Genomic DNA, 26,859 nt, shown 5'->3' on the forward strand with positions numbered 1-26,859 from the left:
GGGAGAGTGCCGGGCGAATGTGCATGGGGAGCGAGTGAGTGAGTGTGCTTGAGGTTTGGGGTGAGTGTGCCCAGTTTGGGGGAGCATGAACAGGGAGTAGGGTGAGTGTGCACAGCATGGGGGAGTGTGCATGGGGACTGAGTGAGTGAGTGTGAATGAGGGAGTAGGGTGAGTGTGCCCAGTCTGGGGGAGTGTGCAGTGTGGGGGAGTGTGCACAACACATGGCCTCAGTGTGCATGGGGCATGAGTGAGTGTGAGCAGTAGGTGGGGTGAGTGTGCACTGGGTGTAGTGTGAGTGTGCGTGGTGTGGGTGATTGTGCATGGTGCATGGGTGAGCGTGCACAGTAAGGGGGAGTGTGCATGGCATGGAATGAGTGTGCATGGGGTGTGGGGTGATTGTGCATGGGGTGTGGGTGAGTGTGAGCAGCATGAGTGAGCGTGCTTGATGTGGATGAGTGTGTGTGGCAGGTATGTGTGTGCACATGGGGAGTGGGGTGAGTGTGTGTGGCGGGGTGAGTGTATGGTGTGGGGTTAGTGTGCACAGGGCATAGGTGAATGTGCATGGGGGGGTTGAGCGTGCAGGGTGTAGGGTGAGTGTGCATGGTGTGATTGTGCCCAGCATGGGTGAGCATGCACAGCGCATGAGGTGAGTGTGCACAGGGTGTGGTGTGAGTGTGTAGGTAGCACGGGGTGAGTGTGCATGGGGTGTGAGGAGAGTGTGCATGTCCAGGGTATGCTGTGTGTGGTGTGGGTGAGTGTGCACAGTGTAGGGGGTGAGTGTGCCTGGCGCATGGGGTGAGTGTGCACCCTTGTGGGGTGAAAGGGCATGGTGTGGAGTGAGTGTGCACTCAGTGGGGGTGTGCAGGACATGAGATGAGTGTGCACGGCATGGGTAAGTGCATGGGGTGTGGGGTGAGTGTGCATGTGGCGTGGGGTGTGCATGGACCAAGCGTGCACAGCATGTACACGGGATGTGAGGGGGGGTGCACAGCACATGGGGTGTGCACAGGGGTGTCGTGGGGTGTGCATGGGGCCTGGGGGTGTGCGCAGAGGTGTCCGTGGGGGGTGGCACAAGGCACGTGGGTGCCTAGGGGTGTGCACAGGGGTGTGATTGCATGGGGGGAGGGCAGGAGGGTGTGCACGGGGTGTGGCTGTGAAGGGCACGTGCTGGGGGTATGATGGGGAGGGCTCAGTGCACCTGGGTCCGGCAGCTAGAGGTGGCAGCCCCATTTTGGGCTCCTTCACCCCAGTGCTGGGGGGGGGGGGGGGGGGATCACGTTTGCCAGCCTGCCGTGCAGTGGCGTTTCGGCGTCCTGCCTCGTGGGCTGTCCCGCTGCTGCGCTGGCCCTTGGGCCTGGCTTGGGGACAGGAGGGTGGCCCTGGGAAAGCCCAGGGCAGCAAGCTGATTCCTTGCCCTAGGACCAGGGGGGTCTCCTCTTGGGAGCCAGCGGGTGCTGGTGGCTGGCCCTGGTGTCCCTGCAGCCGCGGCCCACAGCACACTGGCGTCCGCACCACACCTGGCTGTGCGGCAGCTGGCAACGTGCTCTCCCCCCGGGCGGGCGCCGCAGAGCCACCCTGGTGGGGGCTGCCAGCTCCGCGTGCGTGTCGGTTCCTGTTTGCACCAGGGAGGAAAATGCATTTCCTTTGGGAAATGAACTGCAATCTGGGGTTGGGCGCAAAGGCTGTGCTGTCCCCTCCGGGACTCCTGGAGCTGGGGGGTGGCATCCCCCTAATGCCCTCTTGTGGTTTTGGGGGTGCCGTTTGCTCTCCTGTGCCCAGCGCCTCTCCCCGGTGGGCTCATCCAGCAAGGCAGGTGGGAGGACGGGCAGGGGACCAGGGGCCAGCTCCAGCACTCCTGCCCACACGGCCTGGCGGGAGGCTGGTCCAGGACCCTTTTGCCCCCCAGGCAATGCCCTGAGTGCAAGAGAGGCCCCTCGTGTAGCAGCCCCCCAGGACCCAGCCCACTCCCCCCATGTCTGCGGCTCTCCCTGGTCCTCCCAGCCCCGGTGTGGGCTGGCTGGAGCCCGGCAATGATGGAGCGGGGAGATGCCCCGCGGCAGGCGGGCAGACGGGAGGTAGTTGTGTGCGCCAAGCGGCTCTTTGCCACCCCCTGCTTTCTCAGGCCACCCCAGGGTTACACGCAGAGCCCCTCTCCGCCAGGCACGCCATGCCCTCAGCCTGCACCCGGCAGCAGGGAACTGGGCTGGGACTGTGCCCTCGGGGCTCCCTTCAGGCTCCTTCCCACCCGGGAAGCAACCTCCACAGCTCCGAGGTCCCCAGCACCCGGGCTCGGGGAAGGCAGATGTTTGTGTGTTCATTAGGATCTTGCACATAAATAAATGCCAAGGCAAATAAGGGGGAAACGCTTCCATGTTCCTCCAGCCCTTAATGACATAATCACTTCCAAGAGCACCCTCCTGCTGGCTTAGGGAGTGGGCCAGGAGCCTTGTCCCACGGTCTCAGCACTTGCAGGAGGGACAGGTAGGAGGATCCTTGTTTCCTCATGTTGTAGCAACACCCCTGGGCCAGAAAAGGGCTAGGAGAGCCCTTTACTTCAGCCTTTCCTCTGCATCACCCCAGTGAAGACCAAAAGCACATGATTAAGCATCTGTAGTGGTCTAACAAATTGTGGACAACTGCCAGGGGCATAAGGGACAGGATCCGACCCCTCGGAGCAGGAATGAATGCAGGTTGGGCTGGAGGAGCCAAACCTCCTGCGAGCACCAGGTGGACTTACTGCCACAGTGCCACAGCTGAGACACGTGGGGCTGTGGGACCTGCCGGTCCCCAGACTCTCTCCCATCTCCTTTCCCATGCAGCGAATGCGACTTTTCTCTCCCATGGAGCTGAGCCCGCCACCTCCAGCATGTTGGCACAGTGGGTGGTGCCAGGCCGGGGCTCGGGCTAGCCCTGTGCAGGCAGCCATCATCAGCTCCGTCGGGCATGCAGGAGCCCAGTCCCTCGTACCCCTTGCCAGCCCCAGGCTCTGCCTCACCAGCAACCAGCCACAATGCGGAAAAGCAAACTCAGAGCCGGCATGAAGGATGCTCCTGCCCAAACGCAGGGCAGGAAAGGTGCTGAGGGTCCCTGTGTGGGTCTCTGGCACAGGTCTCTGTGGGGAGACCCTCTCGGCACTCCCCTGCCCAGGCCAAGGACCAGGGAATTCCCTCTCCAGAGCTGCTTAGGGGGGACCTGGACATGTGCTTTGTGCAGGGGGCTGGGAAAATATCCATCCCTCTCCTCTGTCCCTCCATCTTTTCTTCTTGCCCTCCATCCTTCTATCCCTCTATACCTCCAGCCATCCTTCCATCTTTCCATCCCTCCATCTACACACCACATCCCCCTGCCCAGCTCCCAGCCCGCCTGCACCTCCCCTGCTCCCCTCCCCTTCCCGCATGCAGGATGGGATCCTGCTGGCTGCTCCCACCTTGCCCTGCCTAGCACCCCACACCCCCCCGGGACAGCAGGGCTGGCTCATCTCTTGTCACCTCCATCTCGTGGGGACAGGGGTTGCAGTCTCTGTGCTGTATCTGTGCTGCTCACGCTTGGTCTCACAGACCGGCTGCTGGCCCATGGAGCAGAGCAGTGGGTGGCGCAGGAGAGACCGGCCTGCTGCAGCCTGCTCCAGGCTTCCCTCCTGCAGCCGAAAGCAGCCCAGGCCATGCCATGGCTGCAGAGGGGTGACGGTCCCCAGGGCCACTGGGGCCGGCTAGTCTGTGTTTAGGCATGGGAGGTCAGGGCAGCTCTGCTAACATGGAGTGGGGAGAAGGGGGGAAGCCCTGGGGAACCCCAGAGCTTGGGGAGCAGGAGGATGCACAGGGATGGAGAAGCACCAGGACAGACACCTAGCCCTGCCCCGCAGAGACCAGCCCCTCGAGGCCACTGGTGCTGTCTGTCCTTCACCCTCCCCTCAGAGATGCCCACGCTGCAGCACAAGCGCTCGTGGCGGGGAGCTGTGTGCTGCGGGCACCCAGCTTGCAGGGCGATGGGCGAAGTCGAGCAGGGACACCTGGCAGCACCCAGGAGGGCTGGTGGCAGGGCTGTATGGGCTGCCTTCTCTGGATGTCACCTCACTCCCGTCTGGGCATCCCCAGCTCTGGGACATGCCCGGCAAGCTCCTGTGCACCAAGGGGTCATGAGGGCCCCAACTTGCCCTGGGACCACCTCCACTAGCAGCCCACGCTGGCAGCCCTGGTGGGGAAGGGTGCTGGGAGCTGCGTGGCAGTTTGCAGCAGGACCCGCAAGCCCAGTGGCAGGAGGAGAAGGAAGAAGAGGTTTGCTCAGAGCACGCAAAGCCAACCTCACGCTCAGCCTTCGCCGTCCTCCAGCAAGGCTCTCCTCGCTGTCCCTGCCCGGCAGCGCCCACGGGACCGGAGCGGCGGCTGCTTGAGTCAGGCCTCGGGGTGGGGTCAGCAGGGCGACCCTGCCTTTTGCGGCAGCGTTAGTCACCGCGCAAGGATGCACCAGCCCAGCTGCATCAGAGCCCCCAGCATCTCTGCCCTCCCGGTGTCTCACACCCGGCGACCTGCCTGAGTTTGCTTGCCGTGAGTCAGGTGCAAACCACACGGCCACCCCGGCCGGCCGGGCCTGTCTTCCTGGCTGCCCTGGGCTGGGGCGCAGGCAGGGCCCGGGGCAGCGGGTGCGTGCCAGCGCCAGCGCCAGCACCAGCCCCGGCACTGTCCCTCGGCCGCACTGCCCCTCGCGTCGGGGTGGAGGAGCAGGCTCCGGCCGCCCCTAGGAGCATCCTTGGAGCGAGGCTGTGCTGGAGCGGTGGGGCAGAGCGCGCAGCTCCACAGCTCGTCTTCTCCTCCCAGCACCCATCAGCTGGTGATGTGGGAGGGAGTCGAGGCCACGCTGCACCCTGGTTTGGGCAGGGAGCAGTCACAGCTCACGGAGCAGAGGCACTGTTATTCCCTCCTCTCCATCTCAGGCGGGAGAGAAACCGTGGGGTCAGCAGCGGAGCCGAGGAGGATGCCGAGTGCGGGGACGGAGGGCAGCCCTCCAGACCCTGACATGTGCGGAGGAATCGCCCCTCGGAAAGGGCTTATCAAGGAGCTGGGATCATGCCTGAGGAGGAGAGGGCAGAGGCCCCAGGGCAGCATGGCATGGGCATGGCCGGGGCACAGGCACGTGGGCATAGAAGGAGCCAGGGATGCTCAGCAGCACTGGACCCACAGACTCTGTGCTGCCCCAGCTCCCAGGGCTGTGCTTCCCTGGCTCCTGCATTCCCAGGCAGGTTTCTCCTGCCTTCCCCCACTGATTTTCAAGGGTGGAAGAGTTGTGGGTACCATCCCATGGGCTGGGCTCGTGCAGGCACCTCCGCTGCCTCCCTGGGCTGCCCTGCGCAGAGCCTCCCCGGCACCACGGGGACTGGCGGGGCAGGAGGACAGTCCGGATGCTGGTACGACCAGGAAGGGGGACCCCAAGCCTTCGCACACCACGGCAGCCCTGGGGCTGCTGGGAAGGAGAGCATTTCCCAGAAGGGCCAGCCTGGGGCCAAGCTGCGAGCTGGGGCGGCGGGGAGGTGGCCAACATGGGGCTGACCAAGCGCGTCTCCAGGTGAGTCTCCCCTGCAGGGTGGACGCACTTCCCCGGGGATGGGCGGAGGGGTGCTGGTCCCCATTGGGGTTAGCAGGGCATGGAGCCATCTCAGCAGCACCTTCTCCCACAGCTCCCACCTCCAGGAGCGTCACAGCCCCCTTCCTGCAAAAAGAGTATCGTTGCTGCTTTCATTACAGGACGAGAGAGAGCTTCCCCGAGCACTCGCAGGCTCATCCCCCCCTGCCAGGGCCAGCCATGCCCACGGTGGGCACCAGAGCCATCCTGGGAGCAGCCAGGGCTGGTGCGGATGGGCAGAGCCCCCCAGGGTCGCCCGCAGCAGGGAGGGACAAGCCGGTCCCTCATGGATGTCCCAGGAACCAGAGAGAGTGGGGTCAGAGGAGGATGGTTGCAGGCAGCTCTGGAGGGAGCAGCAAAGCCTGGAGCAGGGAGGCGGAAGGACTGCTGGGCTTTGCTGCCCGGAGCCCTTCCATGGAACAGGGGAGGGAGCTGGGAGCCCTGGCCGAGGCCCAGCTCCACCAGCTCGGCGTCGCCCTGCGGCTGCCTGCAACCTTGCTAAGCAGCCAGGAATAACAAGGCAGAGCAGGCCGCGTCCCCGTGCGGGGTGCAGGGCCGGGACCAGGCCCTCTCCTGAGAGCGCAGGGTCCTGCCGGAGGGTGACACAACACAGCCGCCAGGGCTTCGCCCGCCCGGGGGCCCAGGAGCTCCCTGCCACTCGGGAAGTGCTCTGCTCCGGGACACAGCTCTGCTGGGGGGGACGGGCACGGCACTGCTGGCGCCTTAGCGCAGGGCTGTCCTCTGCCCCCCGCGACAGCCGCGGCCCCGTGTCGCTCCGCACCCCTCCGAGCGCGACGCGGCGCTCTCCGCAGTGCTCCGCCGCGACCTCAAGAAATGGGTTCGTCAGAGGTTCCGGGTGCTGCCGTCGGAGCCTTCCCGCAACTGAGATGCTGTCTGGGTTTCTCAGCCTCCCCCTTACAGGCCTATCTACATTACTCTGAACTTTCCTAAAAAAGTTCTTTTTCTGGCTAAAACAGTCTGGTTTTGGTCTCAGTCCAGAGAGGGTTTTTTTTTTGTTTGTTTTTGTTTTTTTTTAAAGTTTGATTGAATTAATCTGTCCGGCTGTTTTCAGCTTGGGCAATTGAAGGGAAAATTGTGCTCTTGCCATTTGAAAAAAAAAAAATTAAGCCATTAATGTTACAGAGGTTTGGGTTTTTTTTTTTTTAAACCCAAATACTATAAACTTCCTTTTTTTCCCTTGGGAAGATGCTCCAAGTTTTGCAATGGAAACTGCCCAGCACCAGGGATCTGGGCTACACACGCATGTACAGCTGTGCTCCCTGGACCTCCGGCTACTCAGGGAGCCCACACAGCCGCGACCATGTACCCCTCGCTCACCGCAGCCGTGAGAAATGGGTCACGCCTGAGCATTGCTCCCGAGAGCACAGGGCCAACAGCGTGAGGGGAGCTGGGAGATCTCCTCTACCATTCAGTATTGACCCCTGATGCTTTTGCAGGATCCTGGAGGCTTTGTGGCACCCTCTCCCTTGCACTGCCCTGGCATCTCCTCGTGCGTTTTGGCATGAATTGCCCCCATGCCCATGCACACCCCTGTGCACACCCACATGCACACCTGCATATACCACTGCACGCCCATGCACACACACCCACACCCCGCCAAGCACTCCACCATGAACCCTCAAGCACACCGGCGTGCACACCTCCATGCACACCTCCATGCACACAGCCTCACAGACACCCCCAGGCACACCCCACGCACACAGCCCCGTGCCCCCTCAAACACTTTCCTGCCACCCCGCGTGCACTACCCACATGCACCCCTCCATGGTCCTGCCATGCGCACACCTCTCTGCACCCCCGCGGGCCCCCATGAACGACCCATGGCCCTCCATGAACTGTGCCAGGCACCCCCCCACACACACACCCCCGATGGGCCAGGCCCCATGCGCGCCCTCCATGCACAGCCCCCACGGCCTCCCGCACGCACACATCCATGCCCCCTCCCATGCAGCCCCCCCGATCGTGCATGCATCCCGATGCACGGATGGGGCTGCCCCCCACGGCCCCCCTCGGCCCGCCGCGGCGCCCCCTCGCGCCCCCTCGCGCCCCCTCGCGCCCGCGCCGCGGCTCCCCCTGGCGGCGGCCGGGCGCACGGGCACGGGCGCGGCGGGGCGCGGGCGCGGCGGGGCGCGGCGGCTGCTCCTGGCGGGCTGAGGGGCTGCCAGGGATGCAGAGGCGCTGCGGGGGGGTCTTAAGGGGATGGCGAGCTGGGGGCTGCTAGAGCGATGGAGGGGCTCCCGAGGGGCTCCCGGGGGGCTGGAGGGCCGCTAGGGGGCTGGGAGGGGGGGCTGCCCAGCCTGCTCCAGCCTGCCCCAGCCTCCCGCACCGGGCTTGCTCCCTGCCTGGCCGACGGCATCGCCGGGCTGTGCCAGGGCCTCCCCTGGGTGCAAAGGGAAAGGGTTTGGCTCTGCCAGCTCAGGACCGGCAGTGACAGGAGTCAGCACCCCCCCCCAAAACCGCCGTCCCCCCTCCATAGTCAAGCAGGGCACCTGGGGGATGCAGAGGGTGCCTCTCTCTGAGTGGCAGGACCTTTCCTGGCCCTGCCCTGGCTCTGTTTTCTACCTTCCTTCATCCACATTTGGCTCTTGTGGCATCTAGCCCCCAGGAGCTAGAACTGGGGCAGTGGCAGGGAGGGGACAGCTTGGGAACAGGTCCTGACCCCTTATGCACACAAACAACCTGGCCTGCCCAGGGTTTATCCATGACCCAGACCTCCAAAGCCAGGTCCATGCAGCCAGGAGCATGAGAGCTGCCCGCTGTGGGGAAACTGAGGCAGACACCGGGGAAGGAGCTCCTGAAGGCCAGAGCTGGGACGGAGCCAGAAAACGGGTTCCCAGCCCCTGGTTCAACCCCTGTGCTCTCACGTCTCACAGAGGTGTTCAGAGTCACCCCAGCACAAGGGCCACAGTCCAGGGTGGCTCAGGGAGGGAGCTGGGGTGACCCAGAGGTCCAGGGGACCTGCCTGAGCTGAACCCTCCTGCTGGCAGCCCAGGGCTTGAGACACGCGCCAGTGTTTCTAAGGGCCCCGCTCACACAGCCTAGCAAACAGGCTCCCCCATCTCCCAGCAAACAGGCCCCGCGTCCCCAGTGCTCCCCTGCTGCAGGGCCCTCCTGTACCCATGCATGTCCTCCCTGTCCCAGGCACACCTGCGCAAACACATCGAGACACGTGTGAGCAAACATGCTCGTGCAGACACACATGGGGACAGGGTCACCTGCGAACACACAGTGACAATTTGCAGTGTATTCGTAGACATGCACGCAGGCACACAGGCAAACTTGCTCCCCCGCATGCGAGAGGCTCGCACACACCAGTACAGGGGTACACGCAAACTCGCCTGCACACACAGCGTTGCGAACACGTGTAGGCACGTTACCTTCACACACACACGCACCAAGCTGCCTGCATGCACAGATGCCTCCGCACGCAGCCGCCCAGCCCTGCTCGCACGCACTGCCGTGTTCGCACACGCGTGCGCGTGGCTGGGAGTTCCCGGGAGCCCCGCGTGCCTCCCCTCTCCAAGCGCTGCTCTGGGCAAGCCAGGAGGGAATTTCCAGCTGTAAAGCTGCAGCTGACAGATTTAGAGGCTCCCGCCCTGGCGCTCACCGGGCCAAGTTAATCGTTCACCAGCACCCTGCTTGCCCTGCCTTGCCCCGCTCGCTGGCAGAGGCGGGCGAGCTGGGACCCCCAGGGGCTCTGCCTCTCGCCCGGGGAGCAGGCAGCCGTGGGCATCGCCTCCGCCCCGCTGCGTGGCACCCCTCATCGTGGCGGCGTGGGCAGCGCCGTGAGCTTCACCCTGGCCTCGTGGGTTTCATCGCTGCTGCGAGCCTCATGTTTGCCCGGGGGAGCACGGGCTGATCAGGTTACGGAGACATGCCTGGCGTGGTGCCGGCCAGGTGAGGCTGCACACGGCCCACGGCATGCCAAGCGAATGCCTCGCATGCCACCAACCCAGGCAGTGCCAGCGCCGCACAGCGCTCCTCCATGCCCAGCCCCGGGGCAGGAACTGCAACGAAAGTGGCTGAAGATGGAGAGGAAAAAAATACAGGAGATCTTCGAGAGGTGGCCAGCAATACCTCCTGCATGGAGGCGCGTGGAGGGGACCACGGACTGCAGGAGGTTGTTCATCACAGGTATCCCAGGTCAGGTGAAGCGGGGACACAAACTGGCATCTCTGAGCAAGGGTGACCATGGATGCAGGGAGGAGAGCACCAGCCCGGCAAGGGGGCTGCGGAGCGGGGCAGGAGAGCACCTGGCCTCATCCAGCACACTCCTGGGCCACGCTGGGTCTGAAACCATGGAGAAGAGCAGGCAGTGGATGAGAAACAAGCCTGGCTCTGCCGCACGGCCAGTGCGAGCAGGAGGCTGGAGAGAGCTGGACTCGCCGAGGGGGCTGGCTGGCTCTCTGGGCTCTGCCCTTGCCAGTACGGCAGTCAGCGCTTCCCAGCCCTCCCCAGCAAGCGCTGCAGGACCGCGGGTTTAAATAGCTTTATTAGTGGAAGCTCTGTCCCCGCAGCCCCCACCGCAGGGGCCGTGGGGATGCCAGGCAGCCCCCAAGTGTCCCCTGGACGATGCAGGAGAGAGCTGGGCTCCCCGCACTGTCCCTGCCACCAGCCCAGCCTGCTCTCCGGGGTGACCTGTCCATGTCCTGGGGCCGCAGCACAGCCCCGGCGCCCCGGCACAGGGCTGGGGGTGGCCCCGAAAGCGTCCCGGCCTGGCCCCGGGCATGCCGGGGAGGCAGCGGCGCGGCCGGGGCTGTCAGACGCAGAGGCTGAGCTCCTGGCGGACGGAGCACTTGCGGCACTGCACCACGCAGCACCAGTGGAAGCGGCAGAGGCAGTTCTCCTCCAGCACCACGGTCTCGTCCCGGTGCCCTCGCCCGCAGCACAGCAGGTCGCAGCCGCTGGTGTCCATGGCCGTGCTGTTGCAGACGCGGCCCCGGGTGCCCAGCGAGCCCGTCTTGCGGTTGGCCGAGCAGAAGTCGGGTGAGTCGGCCGAGTAGATGAGGTCCTGCTTGTCGGGTGGTTTGATGTTGTCGCCCACGGGGATGAGGGTTTTCCCGTCGTTGCCCCCCATCACCTTGAAGGCGCCGTTGAAGCGCTCCAGCAGGCGGTCCCCCACCTCGCGGAAATGGGGCATCTTCCGCCAGCAGGTCCGCAGGGTGCAGGAGCCCGACAACCCGTGGCATTTGCACTCTGTCCTCATGTAGCTCCGCACCGCCTGGGGAGACATGGGGACGCTCAGCTCGGGATGTCCCCTCTGTGCACCTCCTGGGCACCCGCATCCCCTGCCCGGCACCCCCCATCCAAACACCCCTGGCTCTTGGGTGCTGCCCTGGCCCAGGGGAGGGTGCAGGGGGGAGAGGGATTTTCCAAAGTGCCTGCTTAAATATATTGCTCCATATTTCCTCCAGAAAGCTGGCAGGGGACCCACCGTGGGTGCCTGTGCAGTGCGTGGGAAGGGAGAGCTGCTTTGTGGGGGAGATATACGATGAGGGTCGAGCTGGGTGGGGAGCGTGGGGGGCGATGGGGGGATCCCATTCCAGCCGCTCCGTCCGCAGAGGAGGGCAGGGAGCGGAGGGGTCCTTACCAAGCGCCCGGCTTCATTGTTGTGCAGGTCGATGAGGGCCCGGATGTCGTTTTTGCCTTTCTTGCTCTTGGCATCCATGAATTGCTGGGACTTCTCGTAGCCGAACTGCACGTCGTCCCCACAGCCCCCCCACTCCCAGGCCGTGCCCTCGGCGCCTGGGCCAGCCGTGGGCGAGGGGGGAGCCCGGCTCCGCGTCAGCTCGCAGCCGCACTGCAGCAGCTCGCCCATGCTGCAGGCCTGCGTGATGGCGTGGCTCACCCCGGCCGCCGTGATGGCGTACACGAAGGCTGTCTCCCGGATATCTGCAGGGGAACAACCAGGTCCAGGATGCGGGGTCAGCTCTGGCAAAGACCCTGCAAGCAAAGCAACCCCCCTGCATCTCCCAGGTCCTTGGATCTTCCCTTCTGCCCCTTCCCCTGCGCTAGGAGCTGCTCGCTGGGTGATGCGCCCACCCCAGCGCCGGCTGCATGGGACAGGGGCTGCCTCTTGCAAGCAGGTTTGCAGGAAGGCAGGATTTGGGGGGCAGCCGGGCTGATCCTCCACCCATTAGTGGTGTCCTCGGGGCTACCAGTAGGGCAACAAACCTCACGCCTCCCTCTCCAAGGACTGGTGCTGCCCCATAGACAGGAGGGCAGCTTGGGGCACCTGTGGGGTAAGCAGGAGGGGTGCTGGGTAACTGCCCCCTCACTGTCCCCCTATATCCCCCAGAGCTGTAAAAATCCCACCCCCAGCTGCAAGCTGGTCCACAGAGAGGAGAAAAGGGCAATGGTACTGGGAGACACCCTGTGGGTGCTGCTTGCCCCTCTGCGGGGTGCCAGTGATGAAGCAGTCCTGCCTGGGCTCCCCCCATACCCCCTTTGCCATGGGGTGATGCCTGCCCCCCTCCCTCCGCCAGCACAGCCTCCACCCTGCAGGATTATTTATTAGTAGTATTTGCTCCTGTCTCTCTCTGCTCCGGGACACAAATTCCAAGCATCCTTCCCCTGCCCGGACCTGCCGTTCGCAGCCGCAGCCAGCGGGGGATTCTGGCAGTGGGAGCGCAGCGCCCTGCTCGGGGGGCTCCTGCGCTCCCCCCGTGCCAGGCGGGCTCCTGCCCAGGGTGGGGACACACAGAGGGTGCCTGTGGCATGGGGACGGAGGGGGACGTGGCAGGGCAGTGGCACGGCCCGTGGAGGGATGGCAGGAGGGGATGGGGGGGCTTTGCAGCCCACATAGGGATGGACAGAGGGGGCTGGGGGGAGATATCCACCCCCAGCTAGACCCCCGGCTTGGCACCGGGATCAGCCGTAGGCCCCAAATGCAGAATCGGATGGGCTGAGCGTCCCCTTCCCGCAGCCCCATGGCAGCTTTTGGGGGCCTCATCCTGCCAGAAGCAGCCCAGCACCCCTGCCATGCGTCCCTGGTCACATCCTAACCCCGCGTGCACCTCTGGGCTTCGGGCAGCCCATGCGGGACCGCAAGGCACGTGCACGCGTGCAAAGAACACGTGCGGTGAACATGTGCAACAAATAGGTTCCTGACCACGTCTCCACACACACAGGAGCACGTGTGCACACCTGCACCCCAGGAGCTCTCAAAAGAGGGGTCCTGGGAAGGGGGGCATCCCCAGCTGCTGTCACTCTGCCTCCAGGCGGTGGGACACTGTGGGTCCAGGGACATGTCCCAGCAGTGTGTCGGGGGAGTGCCGTGCCAGGCGTGATGGGGATGATGGGCTGGAGCTGGAAGGACGGGGCCCTGGCATGCAGAAGGGCTGCTGTTTCCCCACCACGTGCCCTGAAACGCACTCTGAGCTGGGGGGCTTCTGGGGAAAGGGGGCTCCTGGCATGCCTGGCATGGGCTCCATGGGTTGCCCACCCGCCTGCCCACGTGGCACTCAACAACCGTTGGTCTGATGGGAACTGGGCACATGGGTGCCATTCCAGCAGGTGCCCTCCTGCCCCCTAAGTCACCAGTCCCGTGTGGGGCCAGCAGGATCCTCCATGGCATCCTGCAGCCGACGGAGCTGCCCGTCCTGCCCAGCTAGCTGGGCTGCTCAGCATAGAGGGTGCTTGGCGGGAACGCCGCTCCTCCGACGGCTCCTCCAGGCATGCGGCTGCCCCCAAGCAAGCATTTATGGGCGCCCTGTGCCTGGCACACATGGGCAGTGGGCAGGGGGGGGAAAGGGGAATGGCTGCGACTGCAGCACCACAGCGCACCATGGGGCCCGTCCAGCGGGGCCATGTGGCAAGTGAACCGCGGAGGAGGAAGGCACATCTTGGAGGGGGGTGCTTGCCATGATACGGCACTTTGCAACCAGCTGGGTTGCCCCACGCTCACACGGCAGGTGGGACGCGGGGCTGTGACGTGGGATGGGACCAGCTCCCCATGGGGCACCAGGGAGGCCATGGCTGGAAACCAGGGCTAGCTGCAGCATCTTTGCTTGGAAAGAGGAGGCTGCTGAACAGGAGATGCCAGGGCTGCTGGGAAGCCCGGGATGGCTTGTGCAGAGCTAAAGCAAGGCTGGTGCCTGCCTGCAGAGATGCTCTCTGCTTGTTGCCCACGGCCACAGCCCCGAGGAGCTCTGCACCTTCAGCTGGGATTTCCCGCACCCTCAGCCTCTCCTCTCTCCTGCAAGAGGGCCAGGGACTCCCAGACTCACCACTGTCCCCAGGACACTGCTCATATCCACGACCCCAGCAATGCTGCTGGGTCAAAAGAGCCTGGCAGCTCCTTCAGCATCCCCATGCCGGATGTGTCTGTGACTCTTCCAACCCGAGCTTCCCTCCGGGTACCAGACAGTTCATCTGCCAGCATCACCCACTCGCCATCTGGTCTGGCTTTGGCAGCCTAGCACATCCCGCTTCCAGCCTGGAGCCCTTCCTGGCACAGATCCTGCCTGCCTCACTGCCAGGACGGCGTTCAAACAGGTTACTCCGGAGGCAGGACTGTCCCCCGGGTGTCCCTGGCTCTCTGCCCCAGGACTGAATACGTCTCTCCAGATCAGGGGGAACCCACAGCTGCAAATCAGCACCACCGCCGCCCCGAGACGGGCCAGTTTCCTGGGGACAGGGGAGTGCCGTGGTCGCGTGCCCCTGCGCATGGGACAGCGGTGGGTGGCCCCCTCGAGCTCTCCGCTCTCCCCTGCCTCAGCGTGTTCGGCGCTGCCAGGGCCCAGGTGTGGCACGCTGCTCCCTCCCCGCTGGCGGGCGGCTCTTGGAGCAGATTCCCGGCTCGACAAAAATGAGAAGCATCTCTGTGCCGCGGGGAGAGTTTCCTGGGGAGCTGCATCTTGCCCCTGCTCTGCCCCCCGCTGGTGCCTGCAGCCGGGGGGTGCCCAGGGCGCTCTGCCCTTGCCAGCGCCTCCGAGGGAGGAAGCCTCCCGCCGGCGGGACACAGCCACCCCGAGCTCCTTGCAAGGCCCAAGGGCTTACCCACTCTGCCTTCGCCTGGCGGACGCGCCCAGGCCCAGCGCGGCCAGCTGGGAGAGGTGCTGGCAGAGCAGGCAAGTGGCCCCACCAGCTCTCCGAGCACAGGCAAGGAGCTTTGGGCATCCCCGTGGATTTGCCTAGGGCCAGCTTGTCCCTCCCTGACAGCCAGCCCCTTTCCCTTGGGCACGGGAAGGGCACGCAGGGGTGACGTCTGGGTGCCCACCTCGAGGGCTCAGGGACCACGGGTGAGCTCTCCTCCCCATTGCTCCCTCCAGGGCCAGCACAGAGGGGATTTGCAGAGCACCTGTGGGGCGAGGGGCAGCTCCCAGTGCCTGCACTCTGCCTCCCACCCAGACCCCTTCCCCCAGCGCGCAGTGGGGTCCTGGGGGAGCAGTAAATCACTGCCAGACGAGGGTGCATTCTTGGGCTTTGTGAAGCCCCGCGCTGTCTGGGAGCATCGGTAATTGCTTCATTACAACACGGGGAGACATGTCCCGGCAGTAAAACCTCAGCATGACTGCGCTGTGGAGCACTAAGCAATCCCCTCTACACACATACACACACACACACACACACACACACCCCCACACACACACCCCCGAGGGGCTGAGCTGCCATCCAGCTCCCTGCCACGGATGTGCACGCACACACACATACACGCACACACCTGCACACCCAAGCGTGGACGCACGGCCACACACCAGGCATCGCACCCGCGCTCCCGCTGCAAACCCGGCCCAGTGCAGCTTGCAGGCGCACACACACACACACACACACGCGCGCGCGTGCGCACAGACAGATGCACGCCAGGGCTCTGCTCCAGGTGTCCCGGGGGGGTTGCGGCCTCGTGGCCGGAGGCTGCGGTTTGCTTTTCAGGAGCTGTGAGGTTGGGGAAGTGGCGGGGCCGGGGCAGTGGCCTTACCCTGCTGCAGGATCTTGCCGAAGTACTTGCTGTGGCTGGTGCAGTTCCAGCGGCGGAAGCGGAACTGGTACTGGCACTCCCGCACGCCCAGCTTGGTGCCCTTGGCCACCTCCTGCACGATCTCCGGCTCCAGCTGGCACAGCTCTGCCTGCTTCCCTGCCAGCCGCTTCGTCTTGCGGCAGATGCTGTTGGGGTCCATGACCAGGGGGCTGCCCACTGCCCTGCAGGAGGGACAGCGAGCAGAGCAAAAGCAGCGCCGGGGCCGGGCCAGGCGCCCTGGCTTGCGCTGGGGGCACCCCGGGACAGAGGGGACCGCAGGGCAGCGCTGAGCGTGGGCGCTGAGGAGCCGGGGCGCGTGTGGGGGGAGGGCAGCACAGGCGGTGTGGGTGGCACCTGGGCGCCAGCACCCATGGGGACACCATGCCCTGCCCAGCCAGGTGGGGAGCGGGGGAGACACCCCACTACGGGGGCAGGGGCCGGGCAGGCTGGAGGACGGCGCTGGCCCTGCTCCCAGCGCGCTCCCCTCTGGGGACATCCCGGGGGGTGACGGAGGTGCCCCCGTGGGAGGTGGGCCGTGCAGGGGCAGCGGTGACCGATACGGGGGTCCGCTCCTGCTCCCGGCGCCCCGCGGGCACGATGCCACGGCACAGGGCAGAGCCCGGCCGCGGGCCGCATTCCTGCACCGTCTCCCCCCACGCCGGGGGCACCGCGCTGCTTTTCCCCGTGGGAGCCGAGCCGAGTGACCTTGCCGGAGATAAAGCCCCTTGGCTGGGGGCCAGGTCCCTCCCCAGCTCCCACGCTCGCCTCCCCCTGCCCAGGCACCGGCCTCGGGGGACGGCGCCGCGGGCTGCCGCGTGCGCGGAGGGAGGGCCGCGCGCGGCGTCGCCAGCCCTGCCGATGCCGGCGCGGGAGGGCAAGCCTCAGCCTGGGCCCGCGCCCGAGGCAGCGCCTCGCCAGCACAGCTGCAGCGAGGTGCCTGGCTCTCCGGGCCAGGAGGCAAAGCCCGAGCACGACGGCGCGCTCCCTGGCACGCCGCTGGCTGCAGAAACTCCCCGCTTTCCCCGCTCGTTCAGCCTCGAGGGCCCTCCGAAGCGTGGCTCGTCCCAGCTGCGCAGCCGCCGGAGCCGGCGCGAGGCCCCGTGGCGGGCAGGCGACGGCCCCGCTCAGCCGCCGGGCACCGCGAGAGCCGCGGAGGGAGAGGGCGGGCGCGCCGCGTGCCACGTGCCTCCTGCCCACGCCACCCGTCCTGCAGCTCAGAGACGCTTTCAGCCGGCACACGACCGCGGACAACCCGAATTTAGCGTGGCCCCCAGGGCTACAAGAAGGCTGGAGCCCAGCTTGGACCCTGCAGGACTTTTGAGGGTCTTTTGCCCTGCAAACCGGAGCCCCTTTGCCCAGAGATGCTGCAAACCCCCAGCCTCTCCATGCCCTGCCACAGGGCACCGTCGCGTTCCCGGCCTCTCAGAGCACCGCATGCTTTGCTGAGGATGTGGGATGCCAGGATCACCGGGGCTGGGACAGCAGAGCCAGAGCTGCCTTGTCTCCGGCACCGAGCGGATCTCACACACCGGCCCTGCTGCAGCCTCTCTCCCCTCCCGGGAGCAGAGGCTCCTGGCCATGTCTCCCAAGGGTCCCCCAGGGACAGGCGCCTGAGCTGCTCGCAGCGGACGAGCGCAGGGCGCTTCGCAGCTTCCAAACCCCGACAAGCCTTTATAGCCTGGCCAAGCCCCAAAGGCTCGAAAATCACAAGATGAATCTCTGTGTTTAAACATCTTCTGAGTTTCTTTTTTCTCTTTCGCAGCTGGGGGGGGCTGCAGTTTTCTGGCTGTGTTTGGGACACAAGCCTCTAGGGCTTTGCTTGCAAACCCACCCAGCATGCAGCCCCCTCCCAGCTCAAGGACCTGCCAGGGGCCCCCTGCCCCACGTCAGGCTCCCGAGCCTGAACTGAGCAAACCCATCCCTCGCTCCCCTGCACCAGGAGCCATCCCTCGGCATCCAAGCCAGGGAAAGCAGAGTCAGGGCCAGGCTGAGCTTTGTGCAGCTCCCATCTCCTCCCCGGGGCAGCTGATGGAGCATCACGGCCTTCCCCACCAGCACAGACCCCACACTAGCCTACAGGGCCCCTCCTGCAAGATGTGGGGCTGATGGAGAGTGCGGGACTGCCTGGGGGCCGGGCCATATCCAGCAGTCGCACGGGGAAGGCACGGCTGGCTGGGGCACGCTGCCACCAAGCCTTGTCACCGCATGTGCAGCCGCTCTGAGCCTCTCACAGCGACGGCAGCCAGGGGACACGGGACAAGCAGCGACAGGGTGTTGGGATGGGGAGATCCCGCTTGGACGCTGCCTGCCCGGCAGCCCGGCAAGCAGCTGCTGGACCCGTCTGCGAGCGGGGCTGGATTTGGGAAGGACCCGTCTGCAAGGAGAGCCCTGATGAGGGCTAAAGCGTTAAACGGCTCAGTCAAGAGATGCGGCCTGGAAAGGTGACCTCCAGCGGGGAAACGGAGGCGAGCGCACATGGCTGCAGGGGAGCGCCCGCCTCCCTTGCTCCCCGCAGCTCCGTTTCCCTGTGCCCGGGATGCGCAGCGCCGCACGCCGCACAGCAGCCCTGCGGACGGAGGCGCAGCTGGGGCAGCGTCCTCGGACGCCGTCGCCCTCCCCTCTGCCAGCAGCGCCAGCCCCTCGCTCTCCTGACCACGCCACGGCGGTCCCTCTCCCACCCCAGCAGGCCGCGGGGTGCGAGCACACGGAGCGCCCCCCAGCTCCAGCACCCCTCCGCGCTGCGGGGCCGCGCTGAGAAATAGCCCAGCCGCCGGCCCAAGAGTCCTGCAGGTGGGGAAACTGAGGCCCGTGGGGAAAGCCGGCAGCAAGCCTGCCCCACGCCGCGACGCTCGCGTCGGCATTCGAACCCGCGCCGCCAGCCTTAGCAGCGACCCTGAGCCCGGCCGCCCCTCCGCGGGGACGCACCCCCGCCGCGGTGCACCCGGCCAGCGCCGGCCGGGGGGTCTGCCCAGGCCGCGCGCTCCCGAGGTCGGCCGCGGCGAGGTTTGGCCGCCTGATCCGGTGGGATAGGGCAGAAGGGGAGCCGGGATGGGACTTTTCATTAAAAGAAGACTCTTTGTACTCTTATAAAAACGAGGAGCGAGCCCTCGGGCCGTCAGATCAAATGCTGAACTGCGGCTCACCCCAGCCCGCCGGATCAGACGGGCCGGCAGGATGGAAGAGCTCAGCCCCGGAGGGCCCGGGGGCTCGCGGGCGGCTCGCCGGCACCGCGTGGTCCCCACCCACGGCCCGGGCTGCGCGGGGAGCCCGCCGGCCTCGCTGGCGAGGCGCGGGGAGGGCTGCCTAAGTCCGGCGCAATATTAATTTCCGCTGGGCTCTGCTTTCTCGCGCGGGGAGGCTGCTGGGAGCCCGCGAGCTGTTTTGCTTTGTAGGGTTGGGGGGGGGGGACAAGGGCAAGAAAAATGCTGCCAAACTGCTACTGCTTTGGCAAGGGCTCCGGCGCGGGGCCCAGATCTGCCTGAGCTTGTCCTGCTCCAAGGCCTCCCGCATCTACAATTAAGGTGCCCCACCTCTGCCGCTGGGCTCTCCTCCCCCTGCCCTGCTCGGGGAGCCGGGTCGCCAGCGCGGCCCCCCAGCCCGCCCGGGTGCCTGGCCACAGCACCTCTGCCCCCAGCCGCCATCGCCCCTGAGGCCCCTCGCAGCAGCCCTCCGGCCTCCCCCGGGCTGCCAGGCTCTCCAAAACGGGGCTGCCGCGGGCGCACGGGCGGGCACAGCCTGCTGGGTCGCTGCCCCATCTCCCTCTCCCCAAAAGGAGCCGGGACGATGAGCCCCACTTTCCACAGTGATTCGCAGGACCTGGCACTGAACCACCCCCGTCCTGCCTGTTTCCCTTTGCAGGGAAAAACCATTGCCAAAAGGGGAAACTGAGGCGCAGAAGAGGGTCTGGACTGGCCCTAAGGGCTGCTCAGGGAATGACAGGACCAGGAACACAAGCCGTGGCCCCGCCAACCCTCTGTCCGCAGCCCTTTGGCTCCTGGAGCCGCAGCCTGACCCCGGCCCCGATGACATACGGGAAAGAAGACTCGCTCCCGTTTCTGATGCAATCCCTGCGCTCTGGACATGGTCTCTGCTGCGACAGAGCCAGGGGCTCATAAGACACATAATCGCAGGCTTTTCCGGCTCAGCTCAGGGTCACGGAGCCTCCAGTAGGTCCCAGCCTAGTCCCCAGTCGAAATCATAGACCAAGGAGTCTGGCACAAATCCCCATCTTCCCTTCGGACACCACGGATGGTGTGGAGCAGGGTTTCTTTTGGCTGCTGTCAGCAGTCCCGGTGTGAGGGGAGCAGCTGGGGTCCCAGTCTGTAGGGAGCAGCCGGGTAGGTTGGCAGAGCCATGCAGCAAGGAAGAGGATGGTTGGCCTTCCCAAATGCCACGTGCACCTTAAGCAAGGCCAGGAAAACAGATCTGCATGGAATGGGCCATGCAGGAGAGAGAGGTAGCCCAAGAGAAAAGTGGCAGGTCCACCACAAGCCACAGCCTCTGGCTCCCAGAGTGTGCTAAATCCTCCCAAAAGGAAGAAACGGCTGGGTGGAGGCTGCCCATATACCTGTGCTTGGGCTCCTGGCAGCAGAGATGCTAAGGTGCAATTTAACTATGTGCTCTGCTTCCCTTCTCCCCGCTCCTTCCTCCAAAGCCCATGTTCCCTGTGCCACCATCCTTGCAGCAGGGCGGGATGAGGAGCAGCAACAGCTCAGCCCACACGAACGGACGGGACGTCTCTCTCCCACTCGCCCTGCTGCCAGCTTGTGGGGACGGCCCCCAAAGCAGCAACCTCTCTTAGCAAAGAGGTTGCTGTCAGGGTTTTGAGTTTTAGAAGGCAGGACAACATGTTCTTCCTGTACCTTGCTTGGAAAAATGCCTCCTTTGCTGCTGCTGATGTTTCTCCTGAAACTTCTGAGCAAGCAGCCCTGGAGGATGGAGCGGCAGCCATCTCATGGTGGCCAGGAGCTGAGCTGTGGCCTGGGGACATCTCTGCAGGTGTGCTCCAGAGGAGGAGAGATGTGAGCTAAGTCAGAGGGTGTCTCAGTCCCGACAGGCAACGGGGCCCCTGGCAGAGGTGGGGCAGGAGAGGCGGTGGGAAGAGGCCTGGATGCAAGGAGGAAAGGAATGCAAGGGAGAGGGGGAGTAGCCAGAGGGATGCTCTCTGCCCATCACCGCGCTCCCAGGCCTGCCGTCTGCCTGCAGCCGGAGCTGCCCAAAGAAGGGTTTTGGTTGTGCAGCACCAGCTCCCTGTGGGATCAGCTGCAGCTGTGCCTGCTGTGTGCTGCTGCCGGGACTTTCCCGCATGGCGGGCGAACCCCGCTCACCTCCCAGCTGGGCTCCACGCAAGCCTCCGGGTGCCTTCACGATGGGGATGCAGGGCTCCAAGGTGCACAGCCACCCATCCTGAGACCAGAGACACTTCTGCACCCTCATTCAGAGAGGTGAGAGCCACAGGACATGGGCCCCGGAGACACAAGACCCCAGGGAGACATCGCAGCACCTCCCGGCAGCCCAACACAGCTGGGGTGTGGGTAACCCCGCAATCCCCATCCACGCTGCCCCGCAGCCAGGCACGTGCTCAGGCTGCCCACAAGCCGCAAACCCGGTGACATCCCTGTGAGAAAGTGGAACCCCGGAGCCGGGGTGCCAAGCGCTGCCTCCTTCTCCCTGTGCCTGCAGACATGGCCGTCTCTGCCCACGATGTGCAAATGGGGCAAGGCGGAGGGCATGACGTTTTGCCAGTCCAAGCCCTGGCAGAGCGCAGCTCCCCTTCAGCCCCTGCAGGCGTGCGGCGGGTACCCGGGCCCTCACCCGGGGAGGTGCGTGCGCACCGCTGGAGGGGCGTTGCTAACCGGGGCAGCCGGCTGTTGAAAGCAGAGCAGGAACGCAGGGGAGTGAATAAGCAGCAAGCCACAGGCCTGGGGGGCATGGCCACGGCTCGGCTGCCAGCAGCACCTGGGACATGGAGGGAGCTGCAAGTCCCCATGGGGCTGGGCAGAGCAGGGGCACCCCACTCCCTGCCCTCCTCAGAGGACCAGGGGCATATGGCAAGAAAGGGACACAAATTTACTGAAAGCTGCCCAAAGGAAAGAGGCTTTTGCATGGCGTGGCATCAACTCATAGAGCTGCCTGCTGCAGGGTGATGCTGAGACTGAGCTGCCCCAGTGCGGCAGTCCCAAAGCGGTGGCCAAGCCCTGAAAACCCTGGGATAAGAGGAAAGGAGTTTAACCGGGTTGTCTGCCACTAGTGGACGCTGTGTCCTTCTTTCGGTCGCTGGGAGAGCCTGGAGTTGGGGTGGCGCAAAGACTGGTCCATGTATTGCTAAGCACAGTTGCCACATATGGCTGTAGGACCCTGAGTGCCCATAAGCCCACCTGAGCAAATACTGGGGTGCTCTGGCCAGCACCTGGCACCCTCCTGCATGGGAAGGAGGCCTGGGAGGGCATCTGGAGGGGTCAAGCCCCAGATGCAGAGCCTGACTGAACCCTCGAGCTTGGTGCATGCACAGGGCACGCCTGGGCACCCTGTGGGGTCACCATAGGAGAGTCGGGGAAACTGGGAGCAGGGACAAGGGATGGCATGAGGGAGGAACACACAGGGATGTTTTGGCTGAGACAGAGGGAGAGGGAGAGCCAGGCCCTTCCCAAAGACGAGCACCAAATAGGCAGCATCCGGAAACCCTCCTGAACTGGCTGGGAATTGGCCTCCCGAAATCCTCCCATGGCCATTTTGGCTGGAGATGAGGGAAACGTTTCCAGCCTGAGCAGGGGACCCTCTGATGCCTGCCTGGCAGGGGTGGGAGTCAGGGTTTGCAAGGCCAGGGGCACGAGCTCTGCAAGGTGCTCTCCTGCCTGCCACAGCTCACAGCCCATCCCGCTGCTCCGCACTGGGGCAGCGGGGGTGAGGGCATGCCCGGGACGACGGGGCGGTCCCAGCCCGCCGGGCACCGGTGGAGGTGGAGGGCCGTGGGCTGCAGGTGTGGGTCAGCGGAAGGCTGGCGCAAGCCTGGCGGGTGACTCACGACGCTCGCCCCAAAGGCATGCCAGGCAGGGCTTTACAGCCCAGCAGCCTGTCCCTACAGGCTCGGCGGCGGGCTGCGGTCGCTGGCGGGTGTTGATCAGACTGGGAGTCCACTGGCGCGTGAAACCTGCGCCAGGGTGTGCTGGGCTAGCCAGAGCGCAGCTGCAGGGTGGTCGGGGCTGGGAGCCTCTTTGCTCTCCCAAGCAGCAGCGCAGCCGGCTCCCTGGTGAGGGAGGGCCCATGGATGCCAGCAGCCAGGTCCTTCCTGAGACCTGCCTGCTGGATGGAGACGAGGCCGAGGTGAACGAGTGCTGGAAGAGCAGGGGCTCAGTCTGGGGTGCTGTGGACACAGGTGGGAATGCAGTGTAGGTCAGAGATACTGGGGAATGCACATCACTTGCATGCATATGTGGGAAGGGAACATGGGGAAGGTGCCCCGGCAGGGCTCCATCCCTCTAGCCCACATCGGATCCATGGCTGGAGCCGAGCACGTCTCCCCGCTTCTTCCTTGCTCTAACACCGGAGCTCTTTCTTCCACCTCCTGACCACCGCGGCACTCAGTCGTGCACGGCAGCATTGTGGAGAGCTGATGGGCGTTCGGGCAATGGCGGAAGCCCAGCTTTGCTTTCTCCCTTCCCTCTTGGCACCCCACATTCCTGCAAGAGCTTCCCTCCAGGCTTGCAGCTCCTGGACAGAGTCGGGGGATTGAGTGTGGTGTGACCCACTGGCCATGGCAGTGGGGCCACTGGGCCCGCACGTCTGTGCTGGCAGCGTGTGGGCACGGCAGCACGTGGGACGGATGGTGAGTGTGGTGGGGACATGCCAGCAGGAACAAGCGTGTGCACAGCAGGGGCCAGGTTCCCGTGCCAGCCACGCATGACTCCATGCCTGTGCGGGCCAAGCGACCCCAAACACAAACCATCTCAGGTGAAACCCTGCTGAAGTCCTGCCCTGGACCAACTTCTTTTTCCTTAGGGCTCCTGAAACGCTGGGTTTGCCAGCCCCATGTCCTTACGCCATCCAGGCTAGATGGGAAGCCCAAAATGGTCCCTACCTGCTCTGCCTGGGGAGGAACCGCCACTGCACGGGGAGCCAGGTGGGAAATGAGAAGAAACAATGAAGGGAGGAGAAAGAAGCAGATCTCTCAGGGACTGTGAAGGCAAGACAGGCCTAATCCCTGCAGCCTGGCGCTAACCGAGGGACCTGTAGCCACGAATGGCACGTGTGTCCTGCCGGTGCTGAGCGTGGCCAGCTTCCCCTCCACCACGGAGCATCCATGTGTCTGCCTGTCCCCATCCTCTGACTTGTCTCAAACACAGGGGCACTGGGGGTATAGGAGGAGGGTAGTGGCATCTTCAGAAACCTGTCTGGGGACTGCTGCAATGAGGATGCTCTTCCTCAGGCTACAACGTCATCAGAGAAGCATGAAGTCACTCCTTTAACATCACACCCAAACCAGAGTTCTTTTTCTCCGTAAATGCAAATCTCTGCCAGGATCCCAACCAGCAGTTATCATCTGTGAGAGGCTAAGCTCTGTTGTCTCCGGCTGGGGACCATGCCCCGCTGGGACCCAGCCCTGCTGTGTGACTGAGCTGGTGGCTGTCACCCAGCCATGCTACTCACAGATCAGTTCCTCTGTCACCATCGTGGGGAAAAACCCTCAAACAGCCCCCTGGGACAGGCAGCCCCGTGGGTCCCCCTCCATTGCACATCCAATGCACCGCAGATGGTGCAGTGGGAGGGGAACACCTTCTTTTCCTGCATTGTCTAAGCACCCATGTGTGCCCCTGCAGTCTCTTGCAACCCCAGGAGGGTGGATGGAGACACAGAGATGAAGGCATGACACCAAAGTCCCCATGCATAGGTGACAGAGATAGCAAGAAACAGGTCTACCAATGCCACCAGCCCCTGGGGCCCCAGGGAGCCTGGTGCAACACATAGCTTCATCCCAAACCACTTCTCAGCAAGAGCAAAGCCAACAGAGCCAGGTGCCACCCAAACTTGGCTGAGGGGCCAGGCACCAGGTGCAGGCATGTGGGAAGATGCCCATCTTGAGATGGCTCAGAGGGCCGGGCACTGCCTGGAGCTCTCTCCCCCGCACAGGAAGAGCTCCCTGGAAATGAGGGATGATCTCAGCCAGGGGCAGAAGATCCTGAGCTCTAAGTAACAGGGGGAACCGACTCATGAATCAGCCGATCACTCTGCACTGGGCTAGAAACAGTGCCCTGTCCTAGGATGCCTGGCATGTCCATTTGGTGGTGCTGGCTGGCCTCATTGTGCATCGCCTCCTCTGGGCTCCCTTGCTCCAGGCTCCAGAGCAAAGGACAGTGCGTGCTGGTGATTCCCCTGCAGCCACTATGCTGCCCAAGTGCATTCAGCCATGCTGTTTGCAGCTGAGTTATTATTCTTAAATTAAAGGTTTCTTTTCTTTTTTAAGCTCTTTTAAAACTTCTTTAAGTTTTTTAAAAAACAAGTTTGACCCCTTGCCCTCCTCTGCCAAATCCTTCTAATCTCCCCAAGCCAGCGATGCCAGTACACGCACGGCAAGGTCACAGCACCAATGTGACCTGTGTTTGACAGTGAGAAGTGGCTCTGAGCACCCAGAGCAGGGGGCAGCGGTGCCCCCAGCACCCTGGCCATGCTGGTCCCATCCACCCGCCCCCACATCAAAGGCAAAGCAAGCTCCCATTTTATCCCTGCCCGCTCTGGCCATGGGACAGATGGCATCACTGTTCCCAGAGCTGGTCGAGCATGGGGACACACTGGGGTGCAGGGCACGAGCTTGGGGACCGCAGGATTGCCAGGCAATTATGGATGAGGATGGGGCAAAGATAACAGGGGCAGATCAAGAGACAGCCTGAGAATTAGCCAGGGAAAAACACAAGTCTTGTCAATCATCAGGAGGGACCATGCCCCGGGATAGCGCAGGTATCCAGAGGCATGTGGTGGGGAGCAAGGGGACCTTCCACCCAGACCCTGCCCTGGCCAGGGCTTGTGGTACCGTACACATGCTCTCGCTATCCTGTCCTCTGGCAAAATACCAGCGCGAGCCCCTCTCAGACCTGCATTAACCCCTTCCCTGGCAACAAACACATCACTTAGTGCCAGGCCAAATTCCCCGCTGATGTAAAGCCGACTGTAACGGCACTGATTTCTGCCCACCAAGGCCCCCCTTCGCCCCGTGCCCCTGAAGCTGGAGCTAGTGAAGGAGATGGAGCCGCAGAATAAATCACTGCCGGGCAGGCGGGGGAACGGGAGGGGAAAGGCTTATGGAGAGCTTTATTTTAGGGGTCAAAAGAGTGTGACAATGTGGAGACGAATAGCCTCAGATAATGAATGATAGCCCGGACAGCACGCCGGGGAGCTGGAATCTAAGCACTTAAAACCGGATAAAGACAGGCTGGGTGAAATTCTTAATAGATTTAAATAGTTCATGTTTCGACAGATACCTGGGCTTTCCAAGGCTGGGTCCCAGCTCTGTGCCTGTAATGAATCCCCCACCCCCTCCGGTATCCTGCAAAGCACCGTTTCTGCCTTTGATGAAGGCACCATTACAAACAGGGGTTTTGTCCCCGCCGCGTCCAGGGGCACCGCTCAGGAGGGGACACCGTGGGGACCCTCAGGCTTTTAATTAAAGTTGACTTACTGGAGAAGTCTGGAGGCTCTGCTCCCCCTCGCTGCCCCACACGTGCACAAACCTCCCGGGCTGCGAGTTTGGGGTGCAGAGACGGAGCCTGCAGCTCTCTCTGCAGGACCTGGGTGCCCCGTACCCCGCCAGAGCCATGCTGAGGACCGTGCTCGGTGCCCAGGTGTGTCTCCCCAAGCCCCCCCAGAGCATTGCCCCCCAGCCGATCTCCAACGCGCTGAGCTTCCCTGGCCATGCGTGAGCCCTGTTCGGGGCAAACCCTGACAGCATGGGGCAAAGCCTGCCAGCCCCAGCTGGATCTACCCCAGCATGGGGCAGTGGTCCCCACCACAGGGGTATCCGGATATAGGAGACTCGGTTGCCAGGTGGGAAGAGGGGGTCTGTCCCCGGAGCGCGAGGATCCCCGCGTGCCCTCCTCGCACCCAGCCCCAGGATGTCCTACTCACCACCAGAGGCCGATGATGTTGGCGGGGCAGAGGAGGATGAAGAAGAGCCCCAGCTGGGTCCGGGAGGAGGGCAACATCGTGCCAGCGGTGGGGGGCAGGTAAGGGAGCCGAGCCCCCTCTGAGCCCCCTCCTTGCTTCCCCGAGGACAG

General features: G+C 64.3%; 1 protein-coding gene across 2 annotated transcripts; it reads right to left on the minus strand.

Moving 5' to 3' along the window:
* Positions 1-10,131: 10,131 nt before the first annotated feature.
* On the minus strand, positions 10,132-26,859 carry WNT6 (Wnt family member 6). Of its 2 annotated transcripts, none has more exons than XM_067298570.1 (4): positions 26,711-26,859; positions 15,557-15,777; positions 11,228-11,529; positions 10,132-10,858 (listed from the first exon to the last, which is right to left on the minus strand). In XM_067298570.1, the coding sequence occupies exons 1-4, from the start codon at positions 26,785-26,787 to the stop codon at positions 10,397-10,399; spliced, it is 1,062 nt and encodes a 353-aa protein (XP_067154671.1). In that variant the 5' UTR covers positions 26,788-26,859; the 3' UTR covers positions 10,132-10,396. The 2 variants fall into 2 exon arrangements, with proteins under 2 accessions (XP_067154671.1, XP_067154672.1); XM_067298571.1 differs by having other exon boundaries at positions 15,557-15,772; positions 26,711-26,747.

The sequence above is a fragment of the Apteryx mantelli genome, chromosome 6 (genome assembly GCF_036417845.1).
Source record: "Apteryx mantelli isolate bAptMan1 chromosome 6, bAptMan1.hap1, whole genome shotgun sequence".
NCBI lineage: Eukaryota > Metazoa > Chordata > Aves > Apterygiformes > Apterygidae > Apteryx > Apteryx mantelli.

Excerpts from the sequence above, each read along its gene's own strand:
- WNT6 (XM_067298570.1), bottom strand. The coding sequence starts at position 26,787 with ATGTTGCCCTCCTCCCGGACCCAGCTGGGGCTCTTCTTCATCCTCCTC. Across the intron at positions 15,778-26,710 it reads AACATCATCGGCCTCTGGTG|GGCAGTGGGCAGCCCCCTGG; the intron begins GTGAGTAGGACA and ends TCCCTCCTGCAG. Across the intron at positions 10,859-11,227 it reads ACAATGAAGCCGGGCGCTTG|GCGGTGCGGAGCTACATGAG; the intron begins GTAAGGACCCCT and ends ATGTCTCCCCAG.